Genomic DNA, 27,962 nt, shown 5'->3' with positions numbered 1-27,962 from the left:
CGGCGATGCGGCGGGCGCGGCCCGCGCTGCCGCTGCTGCTGCTGCTGCTCGCGGGGCCTCTGCCCGGCGGGGCGGCCCCCACCGAGCCTGTGGACGGTACCGGGACCCGGCGGGGCCGGGCCGGGGCGGAGGGGTCGGGGAAAGGGGCAGCGAGCGGGGAAGAGCCTGAGCGGAGCGGGGCGAGGGGTGCCGGAGACGTCTCTCGTTTTACAGAAATCTGGTGAATTCCGTAAAGCAGCGGCGACTGAGCGCACTTAACCACAAATCTATATACCAGAAACACACCTTAGTCAGATAAATAGGCAGTATTTCACATGGGCTGAGAAAGTCGCGGGTTCCCCGGACGCAGGGGTCTGTGAGGCAGCGAGTCCTGCAGAACAGAGAGATGTGCAATGATTTTGGCTGGAAGGGGGACACCGTACAGCCCACCCAGTGCCACCCCTGCCATGGCAGCATCACCTTCCACTGTCCCAGTGCCCCAAGCCCTGTCCAGCCCGGCCTCCAACACTGCCAGGGATCCAGCGGCACCCACGGCTTCTCTGGGCACCCTGTGCCAGGGCCTCACCACCCTCGCAGGGAGGAATTTCTTCCCACTATCCCTCTAACCCTGCCCTCCCTTGTCCTGGCACTCCAGGCCAATTTATGTGCTCTCTCTCCATCTCTCCTGCAGCTCCTTCAGGCACTGGAAGGCCACAGTTAAGTCAGCCCAAAGCTTTTTGCCTCCAGGCTGAACAATTTCAATTCTCCCAGCCTTTCCCCACAGCAGATCTGCTCCATCCCTCTAAACAACTCGGTGGCCTCATCTCCTGCAGGTCCATGTTCTTCCTGTGCTCTGGTGATGCTAGAGATTTAAAAATCCAAACCCAAAACAAATTTTAAAAACCCCCAAAAAACTACTACCAGCAGCAACAAAAAAGACCCACCAAACAAAACCCCCGAGATAACAGAAAACACCAACCCGTAAACCCACAGCACCCACAAACGCTGCCCCAGAAGCTGGGCTTTGCCCTCCAGGCTCTCTAAGGAGCCCGTTGTGTTTTGCAGAGTGCCAGCAGCAGCTGCCGGTGGCCCGGAGCGTGGTGTCCTGGATCGTGGGGGGCCACGAGGCCCCGGAGGGCGCGTGGCCGTGGGTGGTGAGCCTGCAGGTGCTGCGCGGCGGCGTGCGCTTCATGCACCTGTGCGGCGGCGTGCTGCTGAGCCGGAGAGCCGTGCTGACCGCCGGCCACTGCGTGGATGGCAGGACGTACGTACTGGGGTGACCGCTGGGCACCACGGCTGACCACTGGGCACACCATGGCTGACCACTGGGCACTGCAGCTGAGCCCTGGGCACCACGGCTGAACCCCCTGGGCACCATGGCTGAACCCCCTGGGCACCATGGCTGAGCCCCCTGGGCACCAGGGCTGAGCTCCCTGGGCACCACGGCTGAACCCCCTGGGCACCATGGCTGAGCCCCCTGGGCACCACGGCTGAACCCCCTGGGCACCATGGCTGAGCCCCCTGGGCACCACGGCTGAACCCCCTGGGCACCATGGCTGAGCCCCCTGGGCACCAGGGCTGAGCTCCCTGGGCACCATGGCTGAACCACTGGGGCACCATGGCTGAGCCCTGGACTCCACAGCTGAGCCCCCTGGGTACCACGGCTGAGCTCCCTGGGCACCACGGCTGAACCCTGGGCACTGCAGCTGAGCCCTGGGCACCACGACTGAGCCCCCTGGGCACCACGACTGAGCCCCCTGGGCACCATGGCTGAACCCCCTGGGCACTGCAGCTGAGCCCTGGGCACCACGGCTGAACCCCCTGGGCACCACGGCTGAGCTCCCTGGGCACCACGGCTGAGCTCCCTGGGCACCACGGCTGAGCCCTGGACTCCACAGCTGAGCCCCCTGGGTACCATGGCTGAGCCCCCTGGGCACCACGGCTGAACCCCCTGGGCACCATGGCTGAGCTCCCTGGGCACCAGGGCTGAGCTCCCTGGGCACCACGGCTGAACCCCCTGGGCACCAGGGCTGAGCTCCCTGGGCACCATGGCTGAACCCCCTGGGCTGGGGGAAGGAGGCCAAGGGCACCCAAGTTGTGTCACAGGGTGGCCAAAGGAGCAGAGCAGGGATTGTCCCCCTGTGCTGGGCACTGTGAGGCCCCTCCAGTGCTGTGCCCAGTTCCCCCCTCACAGCAAGGAAGGCATGGGGTGGATGGAGCATATCCAGAGCTGGGGAGAGGGCTGGAGCCCAGGTCTGACTGAAAAGATCTCCAAGACCATCAAGTCCAACCTCTGCCTGATCCCCACCTTGTCACCAGGCCAGAGCACTGAGTGCCACCTCCAGTCATTCCTGGGACACCTCCAGGGATGGGGACTCCACCAACTCCCTGGGCAGCCAACACCAGGAACAGTCAGTCAGGAATCATAAATTAGCACCAAGAAATCTTGGCTGTGCCCTTCTGCCCTGGCCCAGAATTACCTGTGTTGTTTCTAATAGGGGCCTGTTTGGTTTTGATTAACAGAATGACAGAATGAGTTACTGGGTGAGATCTTCTTATCCCACCCCTGACTCTGGGCTTTTCCAGCTCTGGAGCAGGGGGACCCTCTCCCATGCCAGGTTTTCCCTTCCCTTCCCCAGCCCACTCCCCCAGAGTTGTTTGGGTTGCTTTGTTCCACAGAGTTCTGATTTTTTCTGGTTAATAGTTTTCTTAACCGCTAAACCTCACCACAAAATGTTGTGATGTTTAGATTACAAACACTCTAGTTCATCAGTTTTAACACAATTTCCTTTTTTCTTGTTGATCAGAACCAACAATTTGGCACTTAAGGTTTTTTTTTGACAATGTGGTAATAACTCCTCAGAACAGATTTTTAGCTGCACTTACAGCTACTCTGGAGCATTTCAGCTCCCAGCACTGGTCTCTTTTCCAGCCTTTACCACAGTTGCACAATCTGCATCTGTCAACATGGACTGTTGACTCAACCATGACCCGGGGGAAAGTGAACTGTAAAATCTGCAAAACTTGGAATTTTGTCCTTTATCAGGACTTTGTTACATCAGCTCCTGTTTGCATTTAACAAACATTTATTTGCAATATAATTTCTCTTTAAATTATCGGTTTAATTTTTACCTTGATTTTGGAGGCTAATTTGAATTTTATAGCTCATCCCAGGCCAAATTCAAAACTCATTTAATAGAGGTTTTTTTCAACATACTTGACTAGAAATTAGATCTGAATTACTCTACCCCTATTTATAAATTTATTATTAACTTGATAGTCATTATTTTACTTCTAGATAACGGATTCCCCAGGTCTAGGTCCAGGTAGAGTATGAGCATTGTGGGGGATGAGCCTTCTTCCTTTATCCAAAATAAAACCATGTTTTCAGCTTTTTCAGACTATTATCTCCTGGTGTCCTCTGCTGAGATGGGGTGGGAGGCAAAATCTGGATGTCAGTTTAAATCCTTAATCTGAATTTCCCTTAACACCAATAGGCAAAGGGAGTATTCACATGGGCAGAATGGTAACGAGGCAAATTTGTTCCAGGAAATATTCACTATGGAATTTTCAATGTATATTCCTAAAGGTGCATAAGCAAAAGAAGACAGGGATAGAGGGGATAATGGAAGAAATTTCTCCCTGTGAGGGAGGCCCTGGTCTAGAGAAGCTGGGATCCCTGGAGGTGCCCAAGGCCAGGTTGGACAGGGCTTGGAGCACCCTGGGAGGTGGGAGGTGTCCCTGCCATGGCAGGGATGGGATGAGATGAGCTTTAAGGTGCCTCCAATCCAACCCACTCCTGGATTCCAGGGTTCTGTGAAAACAAACAGCGAAACCAATGCGAAACCCACGTGAATTCTCCCGCAGGGATCCGTGTTCCTGGCGAGCCGTCCTGGGCGTGCACAACCTTCAGAAGCACAGCTCCCACACGGCAAGGAGGAGGATCAGGAGGATCATGGTGCACTCGGAGTTCAAGAGGGAAACCTTTGAGAACGACGTGGCGGTGTTCGAGCTGAGGTCGGCCGTGCGCTACAGCCTCTACATCCAGCCCGTGTGCCTGCCCCCGGCTGCCCTGGTGCAGCCCTTGGAGAACAGCTCCGACTGCTACATCAGCGGCTGGGGACGCACGACCGAGAAGGGTACAGGGCCCTGGGCACAGCTGAAACCCTCCTGTTCCCACCCTCACCGCTCCTCACCCAGCTCCCGGGTTTATAACTCACTTTGTGCTTGGATCTTAGAGGTCCCTCCTGTTTCCATCCTCACTGCTCCTCACCCAGCTCCCGGGTTTATAACTCACTTTTGTGCTTGGATCTTAGAGGTCCCTCCTGTTCCCACCCTCACCGCTCCTCACCCAGCTCCCCGGGTTTATAACTCACTTTGTGCTTGGATCTTAGAGGTCCCTCCTGTTCCCACCCTCACCGCTCCTCACCCAGCTCCCAGCTTTATGAACTCACTTTGTGCTTGGATCGTAGAGACCCCTCCTGTTTCCATCCTCACCCAGCTCCCCGGGTTTATAACTCACTTTGTGCTTGGATCGTAGAGACCCCTCCTGTTTCCATTCTCACCCAGCTCCCCGCGTTTATAAACTCACTTTGTGCTTGGATCTTAGAGGTCCCTCCTGTTCCCACCCTCACCGCTCCTCACTCAGATCCCCGGGTTTATAACTCACTTTGTGCTTGGATCTTAGAGGCCTTTCCTGACCTTTCAAAGGGGAATGGCACTAAACTGAAAGAGGACGGGTTCAGATTAGATATTGGGAAGAAAATCCTCCCTGTGAGGATGGAGAGGCCCTGGCACAGATTGCCCAGTGCAGCTGTGGCTGCCCCTGGATCCCTGTAAGTGTCCAGGGTCAGGTTGGACAGGGCTTGGAGTAACCTGGGATAGTGGGAGGTGTCCCTGCCCGTGGCAGGGGGTTGGAGCTGAATGATCTTTAAGGTTCCTCCCAACCCAAACCATTCTGTGATTCTAACTGGATTTGCTCAGGTTATGGTCTCCTCACACAATGTCATTTAACTCTGCAGTGAGGATCTGCTCTCAGGGGTTTTCCATCAAAAACAGGTCAGACCCACACAGCTGAAACCACAGGAATAGATTTCCCAGCTTTTCTTCCAAGTATAACATGAAAAAAAGGAAAATAAACTCAGCTGATTTCAGATTTGTGGTGCAGGTCAACGTGGGCTGCTGGAAACAGCTATTATATTGAAAAGCAACAATTGTGATGCCACATATTGTGAACTGAGGGGTTCCCATAGGATTTATGAATGACTACACCCCCTCCAGTTCTCTTTTTATTCCCACTGGGCACAATTTCAATGCCAGTTGGTGTGTGGGAGTTTTGGGGTCAGCTGAGATTGTATGAGCCTGCTTGATAAGTCACCTCTGACATTTTGAGCAAGGCAGGTGTATTATCATTGATGCTTCTTCTGAGGAAGAATTGCAAAATCTACATGAAACCCAAGTCTTCAAACCTTTAACCCACTCAAATTCCAATCTATTAGCAACAGGCAGGGTCTGTGTCATATCCATGTCTAAACATGTCCAGGAACACACCTAGGCTGGCAAAACAAAAAAAAAAAAACCCACAGTAAAACTGCTACACACCCCAGGATATTTCACCTTTCTAAATTCTGTCTCCTTTCAAGGTAAAATCTCACCTGTGCTAAAAGAAGCCCATGTGGGAATCCTCCCTCCCAGCCTGTGCAACAGCTCTGAAGGCTACGCAGGGCTCGTGAGCAACAAAGCACTCTGTGCTGGCTCCTGGGCTGGAGGCACCGACACCTGCCAGGTGAGAAGGGAGGTGTGCCCCACCTGCCAGGAGAGAAGGGAGGTGTGCCCCACCTGCCTCGGTGGAACTCCCATGCCAGAGGCTCAGCAGCATTGTGATTTGTAGCATGATTAATTAAAACAGCAGAAATGCTAACTGGGAAAGATGTCAAATGCAAAGGAAGCATCATAAAAGTGTGGGATAGTGACTGCAAAGCCAAAACATACACAAAGGATTTGGTGATATTGGAAAGGTAACAGGAATAGGTGAACAAAGAGGAAGGATAAAGAAAGCAACATATTTATGCCATAAAGGTGTCAGTAAACTATATATGAGACAAAACATTGGACACTGTACCATACAGTGTGCATGAAGCACACGTATGTCTCAGCTGTTCTTATGCTGGAGAGCAGCACTGGACACAGGTAAGGCTCAGGGATATGGTTCAGGGATAGGGCTCTAGGAGGTGGCTCAGGGATGTGGCATGATTTTGGTTTAAATTCTGAGCAATCACCACCTCTTTCTCAGAAAAGCCAGTTCTCAGGTCCAAAGCACTGGCAGAAGCTGCAGCACCAGCTGGGACATGGAGACATTACTAATTAAACTCCATAATGTATCCTAAGTGCTTTGTCTGATAAACTTCCTGCTTCTCTCAGCAGTTTTCCCTGAGCAGGTGACACGGCCAAGACACAGGATGTGTGTTCATTACTGTCTCTTGGAGCTCCCACACCGTGTGGACAATTTCCCCAATTAAGGGAGGAGTGAAGGTTTAGGTTTAGGCATGAAAAGGTGCAGAGAGAAAACAGAATCTGAGTTAAAAGATACTGAAGCAGTGCAGGCCTGGGGCTCTGGTCAGTGCAGTCTTGACCAGAATCAGGAGGAATTCCTCCATGGAAAGGGTGCTCAGGCATTGGAAGGCGCTGCCCAGGGAGGTGCTGGAGTCCCCACCCCTGGAGATGTCCAAGCTGGACGTGGGTGACAAGCACTCTGGTCTGGTGCCAAGATGAGGATCAGGCAGACTTGATGGTCTTGAGGGCCTTCCCAACCTCAGGGATGATTCTGTGTCTTTCAGCAACACCAGACTGACCTTGAGTTGTCCATGTGCCACTGCCCACACGTTACTGCCATTGTGACTGTCCAGTTAACTGAGCTGCTTAAAACAAATCTAAAAACTAGACTGATCACTGCCTGAACCGTTTCCCGCAAGGAAACCCTGACATGCTGCTGGTTTTTGTGGTGTTCCTTTGTAGGGCGACAGCGGGGGCCCCTTGATGTGTTACCACCCTGACACCAACAAGTACTACCTCATTGGCATCGCCAGCTTTGGGGTGGGCTGCGGCCGCCCCAGGTACCCCGGCATCTACGTGCGCCTGTCTCAGTACGGAAAATGGATAAAAGCAAAACTTCAGCTGACTAACAAGACTTGGAACCCCGTGAGCACCACACTCACCATCCTCCTGACTCTGGTACACACAGTGCTCACACGGATTTTGTAGAGGGTCCTCACCAGCTCCCTCCTGACTGACAATAAATCCAAGAGCCAAAGGATGTGCACTTACTTTTTAGGAGTCATGTTTGCCATTGTATTTTTTTTTCCTGCCTCTGATATCCACACTGACAGGAGAGGAAGCAGTAAACAGCCTCGGCACTAATAAGGAAAATTGAATATAGAAATGTTACCGACTGGAAACACTTTCTTCCCACCCTATTTCTGTGCTTTTCCAGCCATCAGAAGGTTAAAAACACTCAGTGACGCCACCAGGGTCTGGGGAGGGCAGATGCTCCCTCTGCCGGGTAAAAACCAGCAGAGCACACTAAGGTTTTAATTAACCATTTAATTAACCAAACCTTAACTGTGGCTCAGCTTGTTGAAAACTAAGAAGGTAACAAAGCCCTGCAGGAAGGCAAAAGCTGTTCTGCACTCATGATTTTTACCACTGGCAGGTGTGTACAAGTGCCATTTAATCCACCAAACCTGACTATTATTTATTCCTGGCTGTCATATGACTTGATCCCACACAGGTATTCACACCTGGTCACCACCACTGCAGCTCTAACTTCAATAAAATAAATAGGGACCAGCAGAATTATAATATTTTAGCGACTTTATTTACCAAGATCAAAATTTGCAACCATTAATTGTTTCAACAACTATTTACAATTCATGGAAAGCACGGACTGTTTGGAACCAACCAGCAGAACAGCATCAGCTGCTGCATCTTTTACCCTCAGGAATGAGATTTTACTCTTTAAAATCGAGATTTGAAAGTAAATCCAAACTAAGAACTTCATGATCAGTGCTTAAAGAGCGAACTTGTGTTACTGTTTAATATTCCCATGATGAAAAACCAGCTGTTCTTTCCAACACAGTATTTTAAGAGTATAAAAATGGACTCCTGGTGTGTCTGGCAGGACAGGTGCTTCCCTTGCTGGATACAAGAAGAATTGGCCACCAGGTTTTTACAGTCTTAACACTTGATAGTTTTTGTTTATTATTGTTCCATCTTACAAAAGGAAAAAAGAGAACACAGTGAGGATCAGCTACCACAGAGTTCCCAAAGCAGTTCAGAACTGTAGGTCAAACCCTCTCCCACATGCCAGGTTACACACAGCTGAGGAAAGGTCCAGTTCTCTGAGGTGCATGTTCCAGGCACATTCCAGGCTGTTCAACTCTCCTGAAATTCCACCAAAGAAACGGGAAACACCGACACCTCTCCAGGAGCAGCTCCCTCAGTTTAGGACTTTCCCAACCTTATTTCTGATGTGTCACAAAGCTTTTTTTCTGACATGATGGCAACCAGGAGTCCCACTCCAGCCTGGCCTAAAGGAAATGCACTGGGACTTGTGCCCACAACAGAGGCTTAGGAACTTCAGGGGAAAAAAAAATATCCTTTTCTAGCCCACTAACCAGGAGATTGTGGAATGCAGATTCCTCATGGCAAAGAGCTCTGCTTGCTAAAAGTCCATTAATTCCCAAAGGAGTAAATCAAAAATACTGACTGACCATGGGATTACACATCCAGGGAGGGAGCACAGCTTGGAATTCCATCCAGATCTGAGCTAGCACGACACACACGGAGCTCTAACACCTCAGAACAGCAGAACAGTCATTGTGTAATTCCCGCTGACAGAACTGGAAGCAGGATTCAATCCCAGCTAGGAAAATGGTTTATTACTCATGCAAGAAGCACTGCAGTCACCTACAGCACCTGCCCAAGACCACGGCCTGACCAGCAGGGTCACACCTTGCCCAGGACCGTGTCCTGCCCACAGCCAGACAGCCCTGGGGGTCTCCAAGAATGGAAATCCCCCAGGTAAAGGAGTCCTGATCATGTTAAACTTTTGATTTTCACCTGAAACAAATTTAAATTGTACAAACTGGACTCTCTGACACAATGAGATCTAATGTGCAGATATTGTCAACTCTGGGGAGTAAAAAGCCCTAATTTCTTTTTTTTTTTTCCCTCTTTTTCCCCCCCCCAATACTCTTTAGGATCTGTTTTTTCTGCAAGTTGCCTACAGACATACAAAATTAATTCAAGTATCTCCTACACCAAAGAGGATCTCATTTGACTTTGTTCTATCCATAAAAATATATCCTTGAAAATCTGGTTCACAAAATATTTCATTTGGTTACTAAAATGAAAGATATAAACTGTCAAAATACGTATAGAAACTCAATTTCAGGTTTTGTAAAGATCACAATTTAGCTACAAAATATACCAACCATCTCCCTGTTTGCAATATAGTATTTGCTTACAAAGATACCATTACTTTGCAAAATAGCTCCTACCTTACAAAATTAGGCTGGAAATTGTAATTTTGCACTACTTCCAGCAATAAACCAGAGATTAGAACCTCATGACCCTTTGGTATAGATCTTTCATTTTTCACTACATCATTTTTCTTCTATTTGGTTTCATGTTCCAAAGCCCAGGAGAATCCCCAGCCAGGACAAGCTCTGAGTCTTTAATTGTAGATATGATCAGCACACAATTTAATTTTCAATGATCGATGTTCCTCATGCCCAGAACTAAGAACAAACTCCTGTGAAATTAAAAACTTTGAGAAGTTGAATCTCAGAAATTCTTCAGAACTGTTGTCACCCATCCTTGTCCCTCACACTGTGCTTTAAGATCATTGATGTGTTGAATTCTCTAGGAAAATCAACACAATTTTCTGTGCCTCAGACATTTCCAGGACCAGGCCTCTTGCTGCCTTCTGCAGATCCTTCCCCAATCTGATAAACACGGCAAACATGGAAAAAAAATCATCCCAACTTTTAAAATTGTCATCTGAGAAAGAGTAAAAACATAATTTATACCTCGAGCAAAGTATCAGCTTTTTTATCATCTGCACCTGTAAATACCAACTTACAGGTTAAAATAAAAATATTTACAGACAAATAACTGAAGGAAAAAGGCTTGAAAAAGAGTAAGAAATCAAAACATACACTGGTTATAAATGTTACTAATAATGTCAGCTCTGGCAAGGATTCTGTTTCATCCATGTTTTCTTTGTAACCAAATTTTGCCTCCCTTATTAGAGGCATTCCTAGGAATTTTCAAAGAAACTCTCATCACCTGCCTTGCCACACGTGACTGTCCTTCCACTGTAGCTGCAATCTTGAATTCAGCAGTTTCCAGTTGTGCCAGCAGGAATTTTGGTGAGGTTTTCTTGTTTCCTCTTTGTACTTTGTCACCAACATGTTGTAAAGAAAATCTATAGAGTCTTTGAGCTGTGAAATCTAGGTAGAAAAGTTTCATTTTTGACCTTTCATCTAGTTTAAAAAATTCAGTATAAAAAAAAAATTCTCCTCTGATATTTCACCAGTCCCCAAAGGTTTTTACCTTCTCTTCTTACACACTTTTATGACAGTAAAGATCTTTCAAAGTTTTTAGCTCTTCAATTAGAGTTTTGTTCTGATTTTCCAGGACTGCCACTCGATTTTCCAAACATTTCACATACTCCTTCTTCTTCCTACGGCACTCCCGGGCAGCTTCTCTGCAACAGAGAAGCAGAGTTCTTGATTTTAGCTGTGAGATCTATTTTCTGAACGTCACAATACTGACCAACACGAGAGAGCTGAAACTGCAGTGAGGAACAAAACCGAGCCAAAACTGCCTGAGGAGAGCAGGAAATTCAGCAGGATCTGGTAACACATGGCAGCCAATCTGCAGGGGAAACCCAGTTTTGGCTTCTCCACACTGTGAGACTCAAGGGAACATGTCTTGGTCACAATTTCCCATGTTTGGGTCACCGTCTCCCACAAGCCCAGGTGTGCTCAGGTGGGGAAGGAGGCCAAGGGCACCTGGGCTGTACCAGCCATGCTGTGGCACAGCCCCAGGGCAGGGATTGCCCCCCATTGTTGAGGCCCCTCCAGTTCTGGACCCTCACTGAAAGAGAAAGATGGATGGGCTGGAGCATATGGAGAATGGTCTGGAGAACTCCTGAGGGAACTGGGAAAGCAGCTTAGCCTGGAGAAAAGGAGGCTCAGGGGGGAACCTCCTCCCTCTCCACAACTCCCTGACATGAGGGGCAGTCAGGGGTGGGGGGTCAGGCTCCCAGGGAACAGGGACAGGACAAGAGGAAACAGCCTCAAGCTGTGCCAAGGGAGGTTCAGGTTGGACATCAAGGGGATTTTTTCCATGGAAAGGATGGTCAGGCACTGGCAGGGGCTGCTCAGGGAGGTTTGGAGTCCCCATCCCTGGATGTGGCACTCTGTGCTCCAGTGGAGATCTGTCACAGCTTGGACTTTATGATCATGGAAGGATTTGCCAACCTCAGCGATTGCACGTGATTAAACTCACCAACCCAGCAGCTCAGGTGCACTGACGTACCTGTTCTTCATCAGCCTGATCTCTCGTTTCAGCTGTGGGTCATCTGTCTTGCTGCTCTGGGATGTCAGAGTGACAGGGGATGTCATCACCACGGTCTGGGGCAGGGAGGAGGTGGTGGGCGTGGTGCGGATCTGGTACGTCTGCATGTCCCCAGAGGCAGCTAGGGGACAAACAGGGACACAAACGGGGCAGCATTAGCAGGTGGCACTCACGGTGACGGGGCTGTCACCACGTCCCCAGGGGGTACTCACTCTGCACCACCACCTGGTTGCTGGGCACCAGGATCTGCTGCCCGTCCGAGGTCTGGGCGTACTGCAGGATGGTGGTCCCGGGCTGGGAGCCGCCGGCGTTGGCCATGGTCAGGGTCTGCAGCCCCTGCACCCCGTCCGCCCCCGGCCCCGCCAGCTGCAGCCCGTTGGCTGCGATGGCAACTGTGAGGGAAGGTACAGGGAAAGAGCATTTGGAGCTGTACAGCAGAAAATACAGGTGAATCACAGTATCTCAGAATGGGTTGGGCTGGGAGGGATCTTAGAGCTCATCCAGTGCCAGCCCCTGCCATGGCAGGGACACCTCCCACCAGCCCAGGCTGCTGCAAGCCCTGTCCAGCCTGGCCTTGGGCACTGCCAGGGATCCAGGGGCACCACAGCTTCTCTGGGCAATGTGCCAGGGCCTGCCCACCCTCACAGGATGGAGAGGAGCAGCTATGAAGCACCACAGACACAAAGTGGGAACATCAAAAGAACAAACCCTAATTTTTTGTACCTCTCTGATACCACAGGAGCCTTTTAGTGTGGCCTATAATATTATACATACATTATATAGATATATATATATTTATGTTTATATATCTAGTTCTGTGTCTTCACTGAAGTATTGGGTTAAATCCAGCAAAGAACAATGCTGTGTGCTCCATACCAACACCCTTAAGTGTCTTAATGTGCAAAATTTAAAATTACAGAGCACTGAGCTTATCTGATCTGTAGATATCAGGTACTTCTATGTACTAGCTTTATTGAGTACTAGATAATAACCAACTTTTGTCCTTCATCTCACTCAAATACTTAATGAAATCTGTATTTTGAGGCAAGTAGAAGAAAAACTGTGAGGACATTTTGGATAACATACTGTACTGTCCAGTGCTTGTCTGGTAGATGGGCGTGGGAACGGACATGGAGGCGACAGTGGAGACCCCAGGACTTTCCTCATCTCCTTTTCTATCCCGTGTGTCTTCAGAAGAAAGATCTTTCAAAATTTTTCTGTGGAAAAAGGAGTCTGACATTTGACTGCACTCCTCACTTCAGTAAAATGATACAACTGAGTAAAATTACAGCTGGTGAACATTTTGCCCTTTACAAAATCCCGCTGAGGTCAATCTCCAGTTAGTGGAGTCAAAGTTTCCTCACTGCAGTGATGGCTCAGAAAGTTCAGTGCATGAACAGATTCACTGCATGTTTCAAGGGAAACAACCTGGAGGGCAGCAGAATATTGAAACCATGGAAGGGGCTGTTGTTTTGGTTTCAAATACAAACACCAAGTGTATCAATCACACCCGTACCGGTAGGATGGACGACGAGCCAAGATGCCTCGAGCCTTCTGAGAGGAGCCAATGCTGTCTGAGGAGTCCTGAGAATCCTCACTCTCAGATAAGGAAGATACCTGGTGAGAAAGGGAACAGGAGCACCAGTGATGTACAGGACAAACACAGAAAGCACCTGGAATCTTTTATGTGGAAAAGGAGCAGTGGGGTTTGTTGGTCAGAATGTAAAAGTCCAGTGAAAATAATATTTAAGGTAGCAGCATATCAGGGAGTAAATATGCAAAGTACTATCTACAATTTTCATTATTCCACTTTCCACTGTGTGCTTGTGCAGTTCAAAGTGTTATTTTGTCTCTGACGCTCCTTATTAGTGAACAAAACATTTATTTGCTCTTATCCGTGTGCCAGTAACAGAGTGCAGAGGAATGCACAGAGCTCTGGGAAAAGCCTCTCACTGAACTGCAGAGACAGAGCAGCCTATGGTCAGCAGGAAAAAAAAACCTGCTCATGTTGTACTTTGTTTTTCCCTCCATCAAGGCCACAGTGTTCATGAATTACAGAAAAGAAATTAATCCAGTCAGTGGAGACTGTGCAACCAGGGGGAGGGAAAAGGAAAGAGACTTACAGAGACACAAGCACCAAGAAGCAGCCAAGGCAGATGCTTGAGTGCTTCCAGCAGTGACACATGTTCTCCTCTCCCTGCTCTGATGTTACAGCAGTGACAGCTGACAGTCCCTGCCAGGTTTGCTTCTCACGGCTTATCAATTTAGTGTGGTGTGAGGAGTGTGGGACAAGGATCAGGGACAAATTCCTGGGTTTTAGGGCAGCTCCTCCCTCGCCCAGCTGCCAGGGTTTCCCAGTGGAACTCCAGGTCCCCAAGGGCTCTGCAGCAGGGACTGAGAGGAGCAGGAACAGACTCACTGGAACTCCCTGGGCACCTCTTGGAAGGGACTCTTACAGAAATCCCATGGCAAGTGAGTTAGAGACACAAGCAGAGACCTGGGTACCACTGAAATGGAGTTACAGCACAAGAGAGCACCCAGCAGCTCCTTCCCCTTCGTGCAGACTCATTTTAATCCACTACTGAATTACTCTTTTATTCCCCACTCCCTCTTTGGGTGTCAGACCCCACCTGACTAACAGGCCACCAACTACAGAGCTGTGGATTGGATTTTTTATAAAGGGAGGTGACATGAAATGGTTTCATTTTGACTCCACAGGTGATTTCCCCCGAGGAAGAATTTCAAGCCCGAATGAGGGACCCCACAGGGCTGTCCTTGGATTGCTCACTGTCTCTTACAGCAGGACACAAAGGCAGCTGGGTCAGAGAAGCCTCTGTGCACCTTTTCCCATCTTGTCACCTACACAACTGCAGATGTGGGGTATTTAAAGCCATTGTGGAGTTACCTGCACGGTTTGCACCTGAGGGGAGTGGATCACAGAGGAGGACTGAGCTGTCTGAATGACTCCCTGGACCTGGACTTGCTCTCCAGGAAGCTGAACGACTGTGAGGGGAGCAGAACCTCTGAGAGACATCTACAACAGACCAAAAACCATCAGTAAAACCTTTGTGCCACAGGACTCAGGAAGTGCAACTCGTGTAGGAAAACCATTAGCAGCTTATTTTAATTCTAATTAAGTCACAAAAGTACCTTTAAAGATGCACATTTTTTAGACATTATTTGCATATGAAAAAGGCTGAAACAGTTCGTTATTTCCTTTGAGTTCCTTCTTCCTTTGGAGAAAAATCAAATGTCGCATTATGTCACATAATCAAATATGTGATAATTTGTAACATATTAAAAACATGAAAATGCTTCAGCTTCCTAGAGGATTTGTAGTTTTGATGTTGAACTCACATGAGTCTTTACACTTTAATTCAATTTATATTGTTCACATTTCCATATATTGCCAAAACAAAAATAATTCAAGTTATACATGTAGATTGTAAGTAAAGAACCACTTCTGTAATTAAATTCCTTCAGTGCTTTTATGAATCTGAAATACATGAGAAGATGAAGGGATCATTAAAGTACACACAGCTGAAATTCCATTTATTGCTACTTTTGTGTAGTAACTTACAATACTAAGGGACAATCAGAATTTTATATAAAAACAGATCAGAAAACCAGCCTGGAAACAAACCCCAGGACACCAGCTGATATTGTCTCCTTTCCTATATCTAAATTTTGCATGAAAATCCCAATTGCCTCCACAGGATAAATAGTGGATGAGCTGCAAAACATTGCTTTTTCCCAGGAAAACCCTCCTGGAAGGATCCTCTCTTTCACCAGTTCTAAGGTTAAAGCTCTGACACAGATATTACCTTAGAGGAAAAAACTCAATTTTCAAGTTCATATGGTTTATTAGATTAAATATGTTCATGTTGGGCTAAAATCCAAGGGTTTCCATGGTGCTGAGCACCCAGGATTGCTGCTACTACAAAAGGAGCTGGAAATGCTTTTTTCTAAGGAAAAAAAAATGAAACCAGGCCCTCATTTTATTCCTGAGCAGCTCCTGTGGTCGACTAACCCCAAATCTGGGCTGCACTTCTGCATTGTACAAACACAAAAAAAAATAGCTTTTAAACACTTTTATAATTAATTTTATGTCATCCACCATCAAACAAACACATTTTCCTTAGCCTCTTTCTGTTTTCTCTTCTCTTGAGTGCTTCCAAGAATGGATCTAGTCTGTAGCACACAAAACCAGCTCTGAACTGCCTGAAATGTTTGCTGAGATCCAGCCCAGGCTTTACCTGTTGAGCAATATGAGAGAGCTGAGCTGCCTGCAGGGTTGTACCTTGTACAGCTGAGGGCTGGGACGTAACAGAGCTGCTGCTGCCGCCCTTGTGCACCTCTTCCATCATCAGCTACGAGAAAACCAGTTAAATCCAGTTAGTCATGAATGTGGACAGCAGACAGGTGCCCAGTTCCAGCAGAGTTTATACCCTCAGTGCCTGATGATTCTGGTCTCCCTGGGATGTGCTGAATGAGCTCTTGGCCCTGTGTTGTCATTATTAAGGCACAGCCTGGATTTTTGTCACTTCCCATCAACAGCCTGAGCCCTTCTGTGTCTCCTCAGTGGGACCTTGCCCTGCTCATCCCTGTGGGTTTGGGCAGGTGAAGCCCCACACCTTGGTCACCTCCTGAGGTCTGGGAACAGCAGGAGTCCAGGCTGGGAATGGAACAGGTTTGGTCTGTGTGTAAAGGACACACAGAATTGAACTGGTTTGGGCTGGGAGGGACCTTAAAGCCCATCCAGTGGCACCCCCTGACATGGGCATGGACACCTTTCACTATCCCAGGTTGCTCCAAGCCTTGTCCAACCTGGCCTTGGACACTTCCAGGGATGGCACAGCTCCAACTTCTCTGGGCAACCTGTGCCAGGGCCTCACCATCCTGTTATAATCCCATTAATATCCAATTCCTAATATCTCATCTAACCCTGCTCTCTTTCACTTTGAAGGATGATCCAGGAAGAAAATCAAGATTCTTTATACTAAAGAATATCTTTCTCCAAGTAAGATAATTTCCAAAAATATTTTAGCCAAGCCACCAGCCAAACCTATTTTAAACTATCTGAAGGTGTATAAAAACAAACCAGGGACTCAAATCAAAGTGAAGAGAACACAGTTTTGAATTTTAAGAGTCACTCTGTCTTGATGTAATGCAGTCAGCAACACTTCTCTCATGTCTAAGATTTTATATTTAACTGTTCAACGTCTTGCCAGCATCCCCCCTCGGATTCTGGGGGATTCAGGGATGCACAAATGCAGGTTTCAGCTGGGGGGAGTGGGCGGACCAGCCTGGAGCATTAAAAGCTGATGGGTGAGTGTTAAACATTTTGTCACAGAAGGTTTGAAAGTGTTGAAAGGACAGTTGCTATGAGACTGGAAATTACATTTCTTTCTGTGGAAATGTGAGTCATTGATTTTTCCCTGCTGAGCCCAACCACAGCACGCAGCCCAGTGAAGGCTCCTGGGGGGAAGAGTCAACCAAGAGCAGAGTCCTGCTCACTGCAGGACCCCCAGAAAATCACCAAAGCAGGGCTTTGTAGGGAGAAAACAGGTGGCTGATACAAGGGATGTGATGGGATGGAGCAGCTCTGCTGTGAGGAAAGGCTGGGAGAACTGGGATTGTTCAGCCTGGAAAAGAGAAGCTTCAGGGTAACCTGACTGTGCCTTTGCAGGAGCTGCAGGGAGGATGGAGAGAGAGCACAAGGGCCTGGAGTGACAGGACATGGGGAGTGGCTTCCCACTGACAGATGGCAGGGCTGGACGGGATATTGGGAAGGATTCCTCCCTGGCAGGGTGGGCAGGCCCTGGCACAGGGTGCCCAGAGCAGCTGTGGCTGCCCCTGGATCCCTGGCAGTGCCCAAGGCCAGGTTGGACAGGGCTTGGGGCAAGCTGGGATGGTGGAAGGAGATCCTGCCCATGGCAGGGAGGTGGAATGAGATGTTCCTTAAGGCCAGGTCTCTTCCAGCCCAAACAAATCCATGGTTCCGTGTGTCCTTTACAGCACAGCCCAAACCTTCCCCAGCCAATGATGCAGCTTCCCAACGTCCTCGTGGCTGCAAACATCAACCACTTCAAGATTATGAGCAGAATTCATTACAAACCTGCAGTGGACAAACTGTCCTCAAACATAGTTTTAGATTTTATAAAGCAAAATCTACATTTTGCACTCTGCAAAGTGTCCCAGGTAACCAGGGCCCCTCAAACTGAACTCCAGGAAGCAGCAAAAATGACAATAAATTTCCAGTGCTACAGAAACCTCTGTTCATTTCTGTAGTACAAAACCACAGCCTGCCCTCCCTGCTCTCTGCTATTCGTTTCTCTATCTTACTGTTCCATGAAAGACTCAAAAAGAGGCTGCAAGAAACAGTGAAACCACCCCAAAGAAGCACCCCAGGGGGAAAGAACAGAGGGTTTTGCTGACCTTTCTCTCACTGCTGCGAAGTTCTGCTTACAGGAATAAAAGACAAAAGTATTTCCCATTAGAAATACGAGTTTTGAGTTTAGTTCATCTCTGCTTGCTCTGGACTATTTAATTATTCATCCAACATCAGTCAATAAAAAGATTCAGCAAGGATTGCAACAAGATGGAAATTCATCCTGCACCTCATGGCCTCTGGGGACGTGAGTGTCACACAAGACTCCCCTGCCTTTATCTCGCTGGAAAACCAGGAATTTCCTCCTGGAATGGGAGAAAAACCTCAACCTTCAGGTCTCAAGCTCTAAGAAGCACCAAAAAGGGGAATATTTTAACACAGTCACCCCCTGGATAAAACTGCTCTGACAGCTGAATTTTATTTATTTAGCTGAAAGCAGGTGCTCTCTTTGGGGTGAAGGAAGAATTCTGCTGTCACAGAGCACTGACAAGAGGAGCAACACCAAGGCTTCATTGTCCAGAGAATGATTATTGTCCCAGTCTGTACAAACACCACTTGTTTATAACCAGACAGGTAAGGGTGACGATGTTCACAGTAAACCCAAAGTCTCCATGCAGCTCCACCTCAAAAGTCATTTAACTGAAAGGATTTTGCAGCAGCAGCTCATGAAATTTGCTTTAAGGAGCTCCTAAAATTCTGGGCATCATCTCCCTCCAGCCAAGAAAACTCATCCTACTTCAAACCTGAGCCTCAAGCCCACCTTCCTTTGAAACATAAACTGGAATGTCACAGCTCTCAGAGTTCACAGACACCCTCCAAATACCTCCGAGTGCATGAACCACCACACAAACCCACCAGGAACACCTGACACGCTCAAGGAGCATCAATTAAAAAAGAAAACCCATTCCCACAACTTCCCTAATTCTGTAAATTCCCTAAAATGCTACAGAGAGCACCAGAGGAAGAAAGCAAGTTGTGTTTTGCAAACTGAGTAGAAGAAAGGTCTGAATGATGTTTCATCACTGAAATATTGTAGGAGCCAATTGTTTGTATTTTTTAATAACGTCAGAAATCAAGAATATTTGACACAGAATTTTATTCTCAAATAGTGACTGGAGTCAAATTCTGACATTTACAAATTGTACAAAGGGATTTCAAAACGTTTTCTTAAATGATACTTAGGTAATCTTGGGGAATTTGGGGTCCTCAAAATCAGCTGTTTTCAGCACTGAAAATATTCTTTACTTAAATTTGCCATTAAGACACATGGAGAAAATTTGCTCGCCCAGAAAACTCTACTTTTTTCCTCCCAGAAATCAGTAAAAGAGTAAAGGGCAGCACACCCCACCAGATGTGCCAGAGTGCAAGTGAGCAGTCTCGAGCCAAGGTGCCCAGTCACTGTTCCAGATTCCATTCCAAAAACACACAAAGTTATTCCTTAAAACTCCAGGAGCGCTTTCCTCAGAGGATTTCTCCCCCTCCCCTCCACCCAGCACCAGCCCGTAGAGGAACATCCCCTGACAGGAGCATCGGAAATAAGCGCCGCAACCTAAAGATGTCAATATTCTATCCGCACCAGGGATCTGATGGTTGTGAGCGAAAAATAGCCCAGAGATCATTTATACGATCATTTCTATCATTTATACCGCCCTGGATCCACCAGATCCTCACTGAGCACTGAAGGCTCAGACACGGGTCTGGGGCAAAATTCATACGGAACAGGTAACGACGCCCATTAACGGCGGCTTAGTTAGAGATAAAACTGAGTTTGTCACCGGGCAGGGCTCGGAGATCCAGCCACCGCTGGCCGGGACCGGCTGGAGCCGCGGTCACCCCCAGAGCACCTTTCCCCCATTCCCGAGGGGAGCGGGACCCGGGGTGCTGCGGCACCCTCCAGAAGCCTTTCCCCATCCCCGGGGCGAAGGGGCGCGGGCCCGGCAGCAGCCCCAGGCCGCAGGGCAGCGCCGCAGGCCCGGCTGCGGTGGGAACTCCCCGCGGTTTCCGCAGCGGCCGCCGCGCCGAGGCCGCGGCCTGTGCCCGTCCCCTCACGGCCCGCGGGGGCGGAGGGGGGAGGAAGGAGCGGCGGGCGGGCCGAGGGGGACGGGGCGGCCTCCCCAAACCCGCGCTTACCTCAGAGCCCCGCAGGGCCGCGCGTGGGGAGCGCCGGAGCCGCCGCCGGGTCCCGGCCCCGGTCCCGGCCCGGTCCCGCCTCAGGGAAGCGGCGCCGGCGGCGGGGGCGGGCCGCGACCATAGAGTGCGCGCCCAGGGGCCCCCGCCATAGAGCCCCAGCGGCGCGGAGCGCGCGGGCGCCGGGCTAGAGCGGCCGCCTGGAGCCGGCCCCGCCCGGCCGCACCACAGAGGGGAGGCGGCGGAGCGCCGCTGCCGGGCCCGGCGCGGGAGCAGCGCCCCCGCCGGCGGGAGCGGCGCGGCGCGGGCGGGAACCCGCGCTCTGGGAGCGGGATCGGGATCGCGATCGCCGCCGGGAAAATCCCGAAATTCCCGATATTCCCCAAATCCCCGCGCCCAGCCGTGGGCAAAGGGCAGCGCGGCCGCGTTCTACCGGCACGTCCCGGCCGGAATGTGGCGGGGCTGTGGCCGCGATTCCTCCCGGCCGGGCCGGTGGCACTGAGGGGTTTGGTTCCCTCGGGGTTATCCCACAGCGATTTTAGGGTCACGGTAAGGTTCTGGGATCGGTGGCCCCCTCATGGGACAGCTCCTCAGCCATCACTGGGGAGCTCAGGAAATTCAGGGTTCCCCGCGGAGCACCAGCTGCAGCCAAGCACCTCCAGAACAGGAACCTGATTTCCACAGGATCCCGGAATTCCTGAGGCTGGAAAATGCCTCCGAGACCACCGAATCCAGCCTTGTCCCCAGCCCAGAGCTCTGGGTGGCACCTGCGGCCCTTCCTGGGACACCTCCCTGGGCAGCCCCAGTTCCTGACCCCTTCCCATGGAAATTCCTGCTGTGCCCACCCTGAGCCCCCCTGGCCCAGCCGAGGCCGTTCCCTCCTGTGTTCCCGGGGATAAATCCCAAATCCCCCGGCTGTCCCCTCCTGGCAGGAGTTGTGCAGAGGCAGAAATTCCCCCTGATCCCCCTTTTCTCCAGCCGAGCCCCTTTCCCAGCTCCCTCAGGGTTCTCCAGCCCTTTCCTTAGCTCTGCTCCTTGCTCTGATCCCCAAAAACTGATTCCCAAAGCTGCAGGTACAGGACACTGCCCAGCCCAGCTCCTTCACACCCCCACAGCTCCAACACTCCATAAAACTGACAAAATATAAGATACTTACAAATTCTCCCTCTGCCCAGGATCAATTTTAACCCACATTTTCTTCCTTAAAAATAAAATTCCTTCATGGAAACAGCGCTGGAAGGACTAAACAAGCAACCAGGCATCAATATTTATTAACACAAGACAAAGGAAACACAATCAATGCGTTAATGGGACACTGTCCAGCCAGGTGTTAAATTTAAAAACGTAACTAATCTAATTTTAAATAAATAAAACCTTTATACATAATTACAGAATGCCGGAGTCTGGATTGGACAATGGGAAAGAGGTTGACAGAAATAAAAGCAAAAAAAAAAAAGCATCTAGGGCTAAAATTGATCTGGTTTTTATAACCTTATTTTAGGACAGTTAGTAGGACACAGCTGAATTGATTTAAACCAGAAATGAAGTGCAAATTCTAACAAAACGGGACAAAACTGTCCTGTTCCCACAGCGTTTGCTCAGAGAAGATTCAGAAACAGTGAGACACACACAATATACTTCAGTCCAGTGGGAAAAATTCCCAGTTTTTCAGTTTCACTGCAGTTAAGTTGCAACCCGAGGGGCAAGAAAAGGGAATAATGTGCCCTGTGCAACCCCAGCAGCTGCAGTCACACCAGGGGGAGAGGCTGATTTTTGGGAAAAGCACCCAGCCCTGCCCACCTGCCAGTGTCTGGAGTGAAGAATCTTGATTTGTTCCCCAAAAATATGGAAAGATCATCCCCAGCTACAGAGGGAGGAGTGGAATGATCTGTGGAAGGCTCGTGGCAATTCCTGAGCAGAGCTGGGGGTGGAATTTGGGGGATTCCAGAGCCCCAGCTCCATCCTCCTCCTCTCCAGCACCGTGGGAAATGGATTTACAGAAAACTCCCAAAGCACTCAGGGAATTCAGGGAAGCCAAACTGAGCAGCTTCTCCTTGTCCCTGGAATGTTCTCTCATCCCATGGGCAGCGTCCTGCAGTTCTGCAGCACACAGAAATGGAACGTGCTGGAAGATTTGGAGCACACAGGAAACTGGCAGGATAAAACCTCAAACCACAGGAAGCTATCAGTACCTATCCAAACCAAAAAATAAGGGAAAAAAAAAAAAGATCAATCCAGTCACAACCAAAAATGCCATTTCAGGAATTTCACCTGCCACATTTGATGGAATTAACACACACGTAGTTTTATTTGTGAAAAATCCCAAATAAAAATAAAAGACAATCCTGGAATTGGACTTAAAATCTACTTCAGTGGACAAAAAATGTTTGTTGAAACCATTTATCTAAAGCCTTGAGTAAAGAAAAAGGTTCAAGACCACCAGTTTTCCCTGGAAAAGCCACACTGGAGTGAAGCTGCTTGGCCAGGCCTGGGCTGTGCAGGAAACACAAAAATGGTGACAAAGAACATGGAATAACAGGAATTTTCTGGCTGAAAGGGGAGAACAACCTTTATGCACTTTACACCCAAAATAGCTGCAGGACCAACTGTTTTAGTCTTTGACCTGCCACTGTCCCCACTTTGTGTTCAATTTGTTAAAACTAAATACACTGAAGATTTTGTGCAGATTCTGCAGTGTTGGCTGATACTGTGGAAAACACAGACAAGGTTCCAAAATGTGCCCCTGAAACCCAAAGTGTTTGCAAAGAACCTTAAGTCCAGACCTGCCATGAAACTTCCAGTTTCTATTTTCCCACCAAATATTTTTCAAAAATATCATTTGAAACTTCTGAGTTTTCAAGCTCCTGTTTTCAGTGAGGGGCCACCAGGATGCAGCAGGAGCTTTCCAAGGACACAGCTGGGGTTTGCTCGTGGATCCACTGGCCTCTGCTCCAGTAACTGCCACAGGATCTTCCAAGTCCACACCACAAACCTTTTAAAAACTGCCTAAAAACTTTGCGTGAGGTAATCTGGAACATTTGAAAAGTTTATTTACACTGTATACCACATTTGACTCAAAAAACCCTGTTGCAGGATCTGGTAGCAGCTCCCAAAGCTTCCAAAATCATATATTAGCACCCAGAGAAGTGTAATTGCTGTTAAAAGACGAAGAATTTAAAAAAAAAAAAAAAAAAAAAAAAGGACATAATTTTGAGTCAAAGCTCAACCATCAGCTCTCTCCCAGCCCTGCTTCCCAGCAGGAAGAGCTTGTACCTGCTGCTTTCAGGTTTCTTTCTTCCCATTCCCTAAGCTGGAGCTGACACAGGATGTGGAAGGCTGGGATAGCAATTTTCACAATGTTATTTAACAATGCCAGAATTACTGGATCCTCCAGTAAAAAAAAAAAAATTGTGTCCAACTTAAACCTGGAATTCTCCTGTTCTTTTGGGGAATGCTTTGAGGAAAGCATTTTTGTTTGCTCCCAGTTTGCAGTACAGCCTGTTCACAGTAGTTCTGCCCTGGCTGCAGGGAGCTGAAGGAATCCCAGAGGAAGGGCACAGGGAATTCACCTGTGTGTCACCCTGAGGAATGGTTTTCCTTTCCACACCTGGTGCCACAGGATGAGGCAGAGTCTGTCCCTCAGTTCCTTCCTTGCACTGCCATTTCTCCCCAGTTCCATGCTGAGTTCAGCCTCCTGGAGAAAGATGTGCCTTAAAACCAAAGGGTTCCACACACTTCTGGCCAGAATAAAGATACAAATGAAATCAGAAACCTGGGGAAGGTGGGAGCATCTCACATTGTGTCTAAGCCAATGCCAGGATGCTGAGGACCACAAAAGTCACCTGTCCTTAAAAACATCAACCTTCAGCTGTCCTCACTTAGCCAAGTTAATTTTCTATCTAAGTGAATTATGTATAATAATATTTACATATTTAAAATATAGGCAAAATTCTTTTTAAATTCCAGAAATCTCTATATGAATAAGTAACTCTGATTCTGTAAGTTATTGATTTGGTCATGGCACAATTGTCAATAAGTTGTGTGATCCCGTGGGATGAACAGCTCCAGATGCAAAGGAGATCATGGAGTAGGGAACTGCAGAACTCTGATGACCCTTTTCTTAATAGTTTATTATCTTAACTAAATAAACCCACCCCTTATAGAATCCTAACCCGGGATTAGATAAAAATACAAATATGTACAACGGGTGAAAAAGTAACACTACTGTAAAGGCCTTGGGGATTTCGTAGCTCACACACTTTCCCCCTTTGCAGTTCTCTAAAGCTCATGGTTCAGTAAACTGTTACAAACGTTTGCTGTTGCTTCTCCCATTTCCTTCACCCCACCAGGACTGAAACCCCCAGGACAGGAGGGAGGGAATGTGGCAGCAACCTCAAACTTTAGATCAAGTATTAGTAATTTTCACCAGCTTTGCTTCCATAACCACCCTGATCACTCCGTGCTCCCATCACATGTTGTAGGCCACGTAAATGGGGTCCAGCTGATCCGCCAGGAAACTGTCCCGGAGGTGCATCCGTTGTTTCTCTCCTCGGGAATTGATGGGGATGACTCCAGGATCCACCACCACCACCACCCCCACTATCAAGTAATGCTCCTCCAGGACCACGTTGGTAACCAGAGGAACCAAATCCAGAGCCTCCTGCTCACAGCCACACAGCTCCACCACCACCACCAGCAGGTTGGTCCAGGTGAACACGGCACTGAAATGACAGAGGAAAACAACACAAACCAAATTATTGCCACAAAGATCCAAAGTTTTCAGTTCTTTATCCTTAGATGGATATCACCTGCTTTGGGCTGTATTTCCAACCTAACTGCAACATGATTTGGTCCTGATGTGACAAAAATCAGACCTATCTCAGCACTACCTGCATGAGACAGGAACCCAACGCTGCTGTCACTGACTCAGAAACGGCTCTTTACACCCCAGAGAAGGAAATCATCATTTCTGTGTCGAACTAAGGCTTGTCAGAAAACACTGAGTCTGTTCTCATCTGCAGATGGGAAATCAGGTGTATGACCTGCTGATGGCAGCACAAAAAACCCCGAATTTCCCTACTTTTTTTTTTTTTTTTTTCCAGATAAAACCCTGCGTCTTTGCCTGAAGTGCTGCATTTCAGCTGGGCTGGGATGGCTGCACTCCCCGGGACTGTGTTACCATTCAGCAATGCTCCTGTGGGTTCGGGACACCGAGGTCTCGATGTCGATGGGGTGGTAGCGCAGCCCCCGCAGCTCCAGGGTCTCATCCAGGGCTCCCACAACGTACAGGGCATCGTGGCGCTCTGGGGAGACAGGAGAGGAGGGGGAATAAACGGAATTTCGTAAATAAAAATTGTCTCTTGTATAAGCTAAAGAATCCCAGAATGGTTTGCATTGGAAGGGACCTTAAAGCCCGTCCAGTCCCACGCTCTGCTAGGGACAGGGACACCTTCCACTGTCCCAGGCTGCTCCAAGCCCCAACCAACCTGGCCTTGGACACCTGCAGGGATCCAGGGACAGCCACAGCTGCTCTGGGTACCCTGTGCCAGGGCCTCACCACACTCACAGGGAGGAATTCCTTTCCAAAATCCCCTCTAAGCCTGCCCTCTGTCAGTGGGAAGCCACTGCCCCATGTCCTAGCACTCAAGGTCACTCTCCATCTCTCCTGCAGCTCCTCCAGGCACTGGAAGGCCACAATGAGGTGACCCAGAAGTTCTCTTCTCCAGCCTGAAGGCAGCTCTGCAGGTGGGGTCTCACCTCAGCAGGGCAGAGGGGCAGGGGGCTCAGCCCAGGCTCAGGGGGGTCCTGGGGCATGTCCAGCACCTCAAACCCTCCCCAGGGCTGGATCAACCCAGGTGCAGCCCTTGGTTAAACCACACGAGATTCCCATGGGATGCCCAGGCTGCCCACGCTCCCGTGGCAGCCGTGCCCTCCCCGTGATGCCCACACTCCCCTGCCAGCCGTGCCCTCCCCGGGATGCCCACACTCCCCTGCCAGCCGTGCACCCCCGGGCTGCCCAGGTCCCTGGCAGCTGTGCCCTCTAGGGGATGCCCTGATTTCCCTGCCAGCCGTGCCCTCCCCGGGACACCCACACTCCCCTGCCAGCCGTGTCCTCCCCGTGATGCCCACACTCCCCTGCCAGCTGTGCCCTCCCCGGGCTGCCCAGGTCCCTGCCAGCCGTGCCCTCCCTGGGCTGCCCAGGTCCCTGCCAGCCGTGCCCTCCCTGGGATGCCCACACTCCCCTGCCAGCCGTGCCCTCCCTGGGATGCCCACACTCCCCTGCCAGCTGTGCCCTCCCCGGGCTGCCCACACTCCCCTGCCAGCTGTGCCCTCCCCGGGCTGCCCACGCTCCCCTGCCAGCTGTGCCCTCTAGGGGATGCCCACACTCCCCTGCCAGCCGTGCCCTCCCCGGGCTGCCCAGGTCCCTGCCAGCTGTGCCCTCTAGGGGATGCCCTGATTTCCCTGCCAGCCGTGCCCTCCCCGGGCTGCCCACGCTCCCGTGCCAGCCGTGCCCCCGGGTGCCAGCCCCACCTCCGCTGGCCGCGGTGAGCTCGGTGCGCCGCACGAAGCCCAGGTAGCCGGTGCGGGCCCAGAGCGTCTGCGCCGCGTCGCCGAAGCTCAGGCGGGTGTTGAAGTGGTCGGCCTGCAGGGTCTCGTTGTCGTAGATGGTGTAGTAGCCACTGGCTGTGTGGGGGCTGTTCACCCAGATCTGTGCAGGGAGGGGAAAAGGGTCAGACCACCACGCTGCCCACAGGGAGAATCCCCTGAGTGGGAAAGGAACTGGAACAAGAAGGTTCTGGTTTTATCTGTGGTTTTTTGGATCTGAAAGATTCAGCTTGAACTTCCAAATAACCTGCAGAATCCTAAAAATGCACCTTGAGATGTAGTCTTGTAGTAACTGTAACTGAGGATTCACTGAGTAAATAAATTGTGGGTTTTTAACATGTCAAGTCCAAAATTGGATAATAATTCATCAACACAGATCAATATACTGGTGTGTAACCAAAGTAAGGAAAGCCAAATGTAAATTCTGCTATTTGGGAGCCAGTTTAGGGTGAAGATTTAGGGTGGAACAAGCTTCTTTTCAAGTGGGTTTTCTTTAAACTTAGCAGTGAAATAACACCCAAATTCTGAATGCTCCAGCAATAATTCATCTTACAAAGGCCTGTATCACAGCTGCAAACTGTCCCCCAGCAGAGAAAAGCCCAAGGAGCAGCAGGAAAAGGTCCCCAAGGAGCAAAACCTGCACTTACCTCCCCAAGGTGAGAATCTCCCAGAGGCCCTTTTGTCTCTGGATTGACAATGACCACTTTGACTCCAGGCAGAATCTGAAGAGCACAAGAAGGAAATGTGCAGGATTATCTTCAACATAATAAAACACACAGGCTGCTCAATCAGGGCAGGATTGCACCCATGGACATCACAAACAGGGATAAAACAGGCCAGGACAGGTACAGCAAGGCAAGATCAGGGTATGGATGTATTCCAAGGCCCCAGGGTAATACAGGTAAGATATTCTGACCTTGATTTGGAAGAATTCAGCTCAAAAACTACAGGAAAATCTCTTTCTGTTAAGCTATGAGGGAGTAAGAGCTACAGTAAATCCCAACTACAGCCTGATTTCAAGAATACCAGAGCCCACACTTCTGATAGAGCTTATTTTCTTCAAAATGGACCAATTCCCCCAACAGCTCCAGCAAAACACACTCCTAAATCAATAGGTAATGCCTTTTAATCAAATTCCAGAGGGACAGTGTAACCAAGTGCCACCCCCTCCCATGGCACAGGACTGTCCTTCCCAGCTACAAAGGCAGTGGGAAGT

General features: G+C 49.5%; 3 protein-coding genes across 7 annotated transcripts in view; 1 reads left to right on the top strand and 2 right to left on the bottom strand.

Annotated features, from left to right (window-relative positions):
* Nucleotides 1-5: 5 nt before the first annotated feature.
* On the top strand, nt 6-7,311 carry TMPRSS12 (transmembrane serine protease 12). Its single transcript, XM_064401011.1, has 5 exons — nt 6-96; nt 1,045-1,243; nt 3,847-4,118; nt 5,622-5,764; nt 6,994-7,311. Exons 1-5 carry the CDS (start codon nt 6-8, stop codon nt 7,237-7,239), a joined length of 951 nt encoding a protein of 316 aa, XP_064257081.1. The 3' UTR covers nt 7,240-7,311.
* Nucleotides 7,312-7,830: 519 nt separating this feature from the next.
* ATF1 (activating transcription factor 1) lies at nt 7,831-20,552 on the bottom strand. 3 transcript variants are annotated; one of them, XM_064400946.1, is made up of 8 exons: nt 20,144-20,552; nt 15,879-15,992; nt 14,528-14,656; nt 13,139-13,239; nt 12,709-12,839; nt 11,835-12,014; nt 11,584-11,743; nt 7,831-10,747 (listed from the first exon to the last, which is right to left on the bottom strand). In XM_064400946.1, the coding sequence occupies exons 2-8, from the start codon at nt 15,987-15,989 to the stop codon at nt 10,603-10,605; spliced, it is 957 nt and encodes a 318-aa protein (XP_064257016.1). In that variant the 5' UTR covers nt 15,990-15,992; nt 20,144-20,552; the 3' UTR covers nt 7,831-10,602. The 3 variants fall into 3 exon arrangements, with proteins under 3 accessions (XP_064257016.1, XP_064257015.1, XP_064257014.1); XM_064400945.1 differs by having other exon boundaries at nt 15,923-15,992; nt 20,144-20,374; XM_064400944.1 differs by lacking the exon at nt 7,831-10,747 and adding an exon at nt 10,764-11,139 and having other exon boundaries at nt 20,144-20,375.
* An 822-nt stretch (nt 20,553-21,374) lies between these two features.
* DIP2B (disco interacting protein 2 homolog B) overlaps nt 21,375-27,962 on the bottom strand; it is a 61,719-nt gene continuing 55,131 nt past the window's right edge. For all 3 annotated transcript variants that reach the window (XM_064400941.1, XM_064400942.1, XM_064400943.1), the window contains 4 exons: nt 27,394-27,468; nt 26,672-26,849; nt 25,320-25,443; nt 21,375-24,861 (listed from right to left, as the gene is read on the bottom strand). In XM_064400941.1, coding sequence (XP_064257011.1) covers nt 24,609-24,861; nt 25,320-25,443; nt 26,672-26,849; nt 27,394-27,468 — 630 coding nt within the window. In that variant the 3' untranslated portion in view covers nt 21,375-24,608. The remainder of the gene's footprint in view (nt 24,862-25,319; nt 25,444-26,671; nt 26,850-27,393; nt 27,469-27,962) is intronic.

This window comes from Passer domesticus, chromosome 31 (genome assembly GCF_036417665.1).
Source record: "Passer domesticus isolate bPasDom1 chromosome 31, bPasDom1.hap1, whole genome shotgun sequence".
NCBI lineage: Eukaryota > Metazoa > Chordata > Aves > Passeriformes > Passeridae > Passer > Passer domesticus.
Note: the sequence above shows the minus strand (reverse complement) of the source record. Positions and strands in the feature narration are given on the sequence as shown.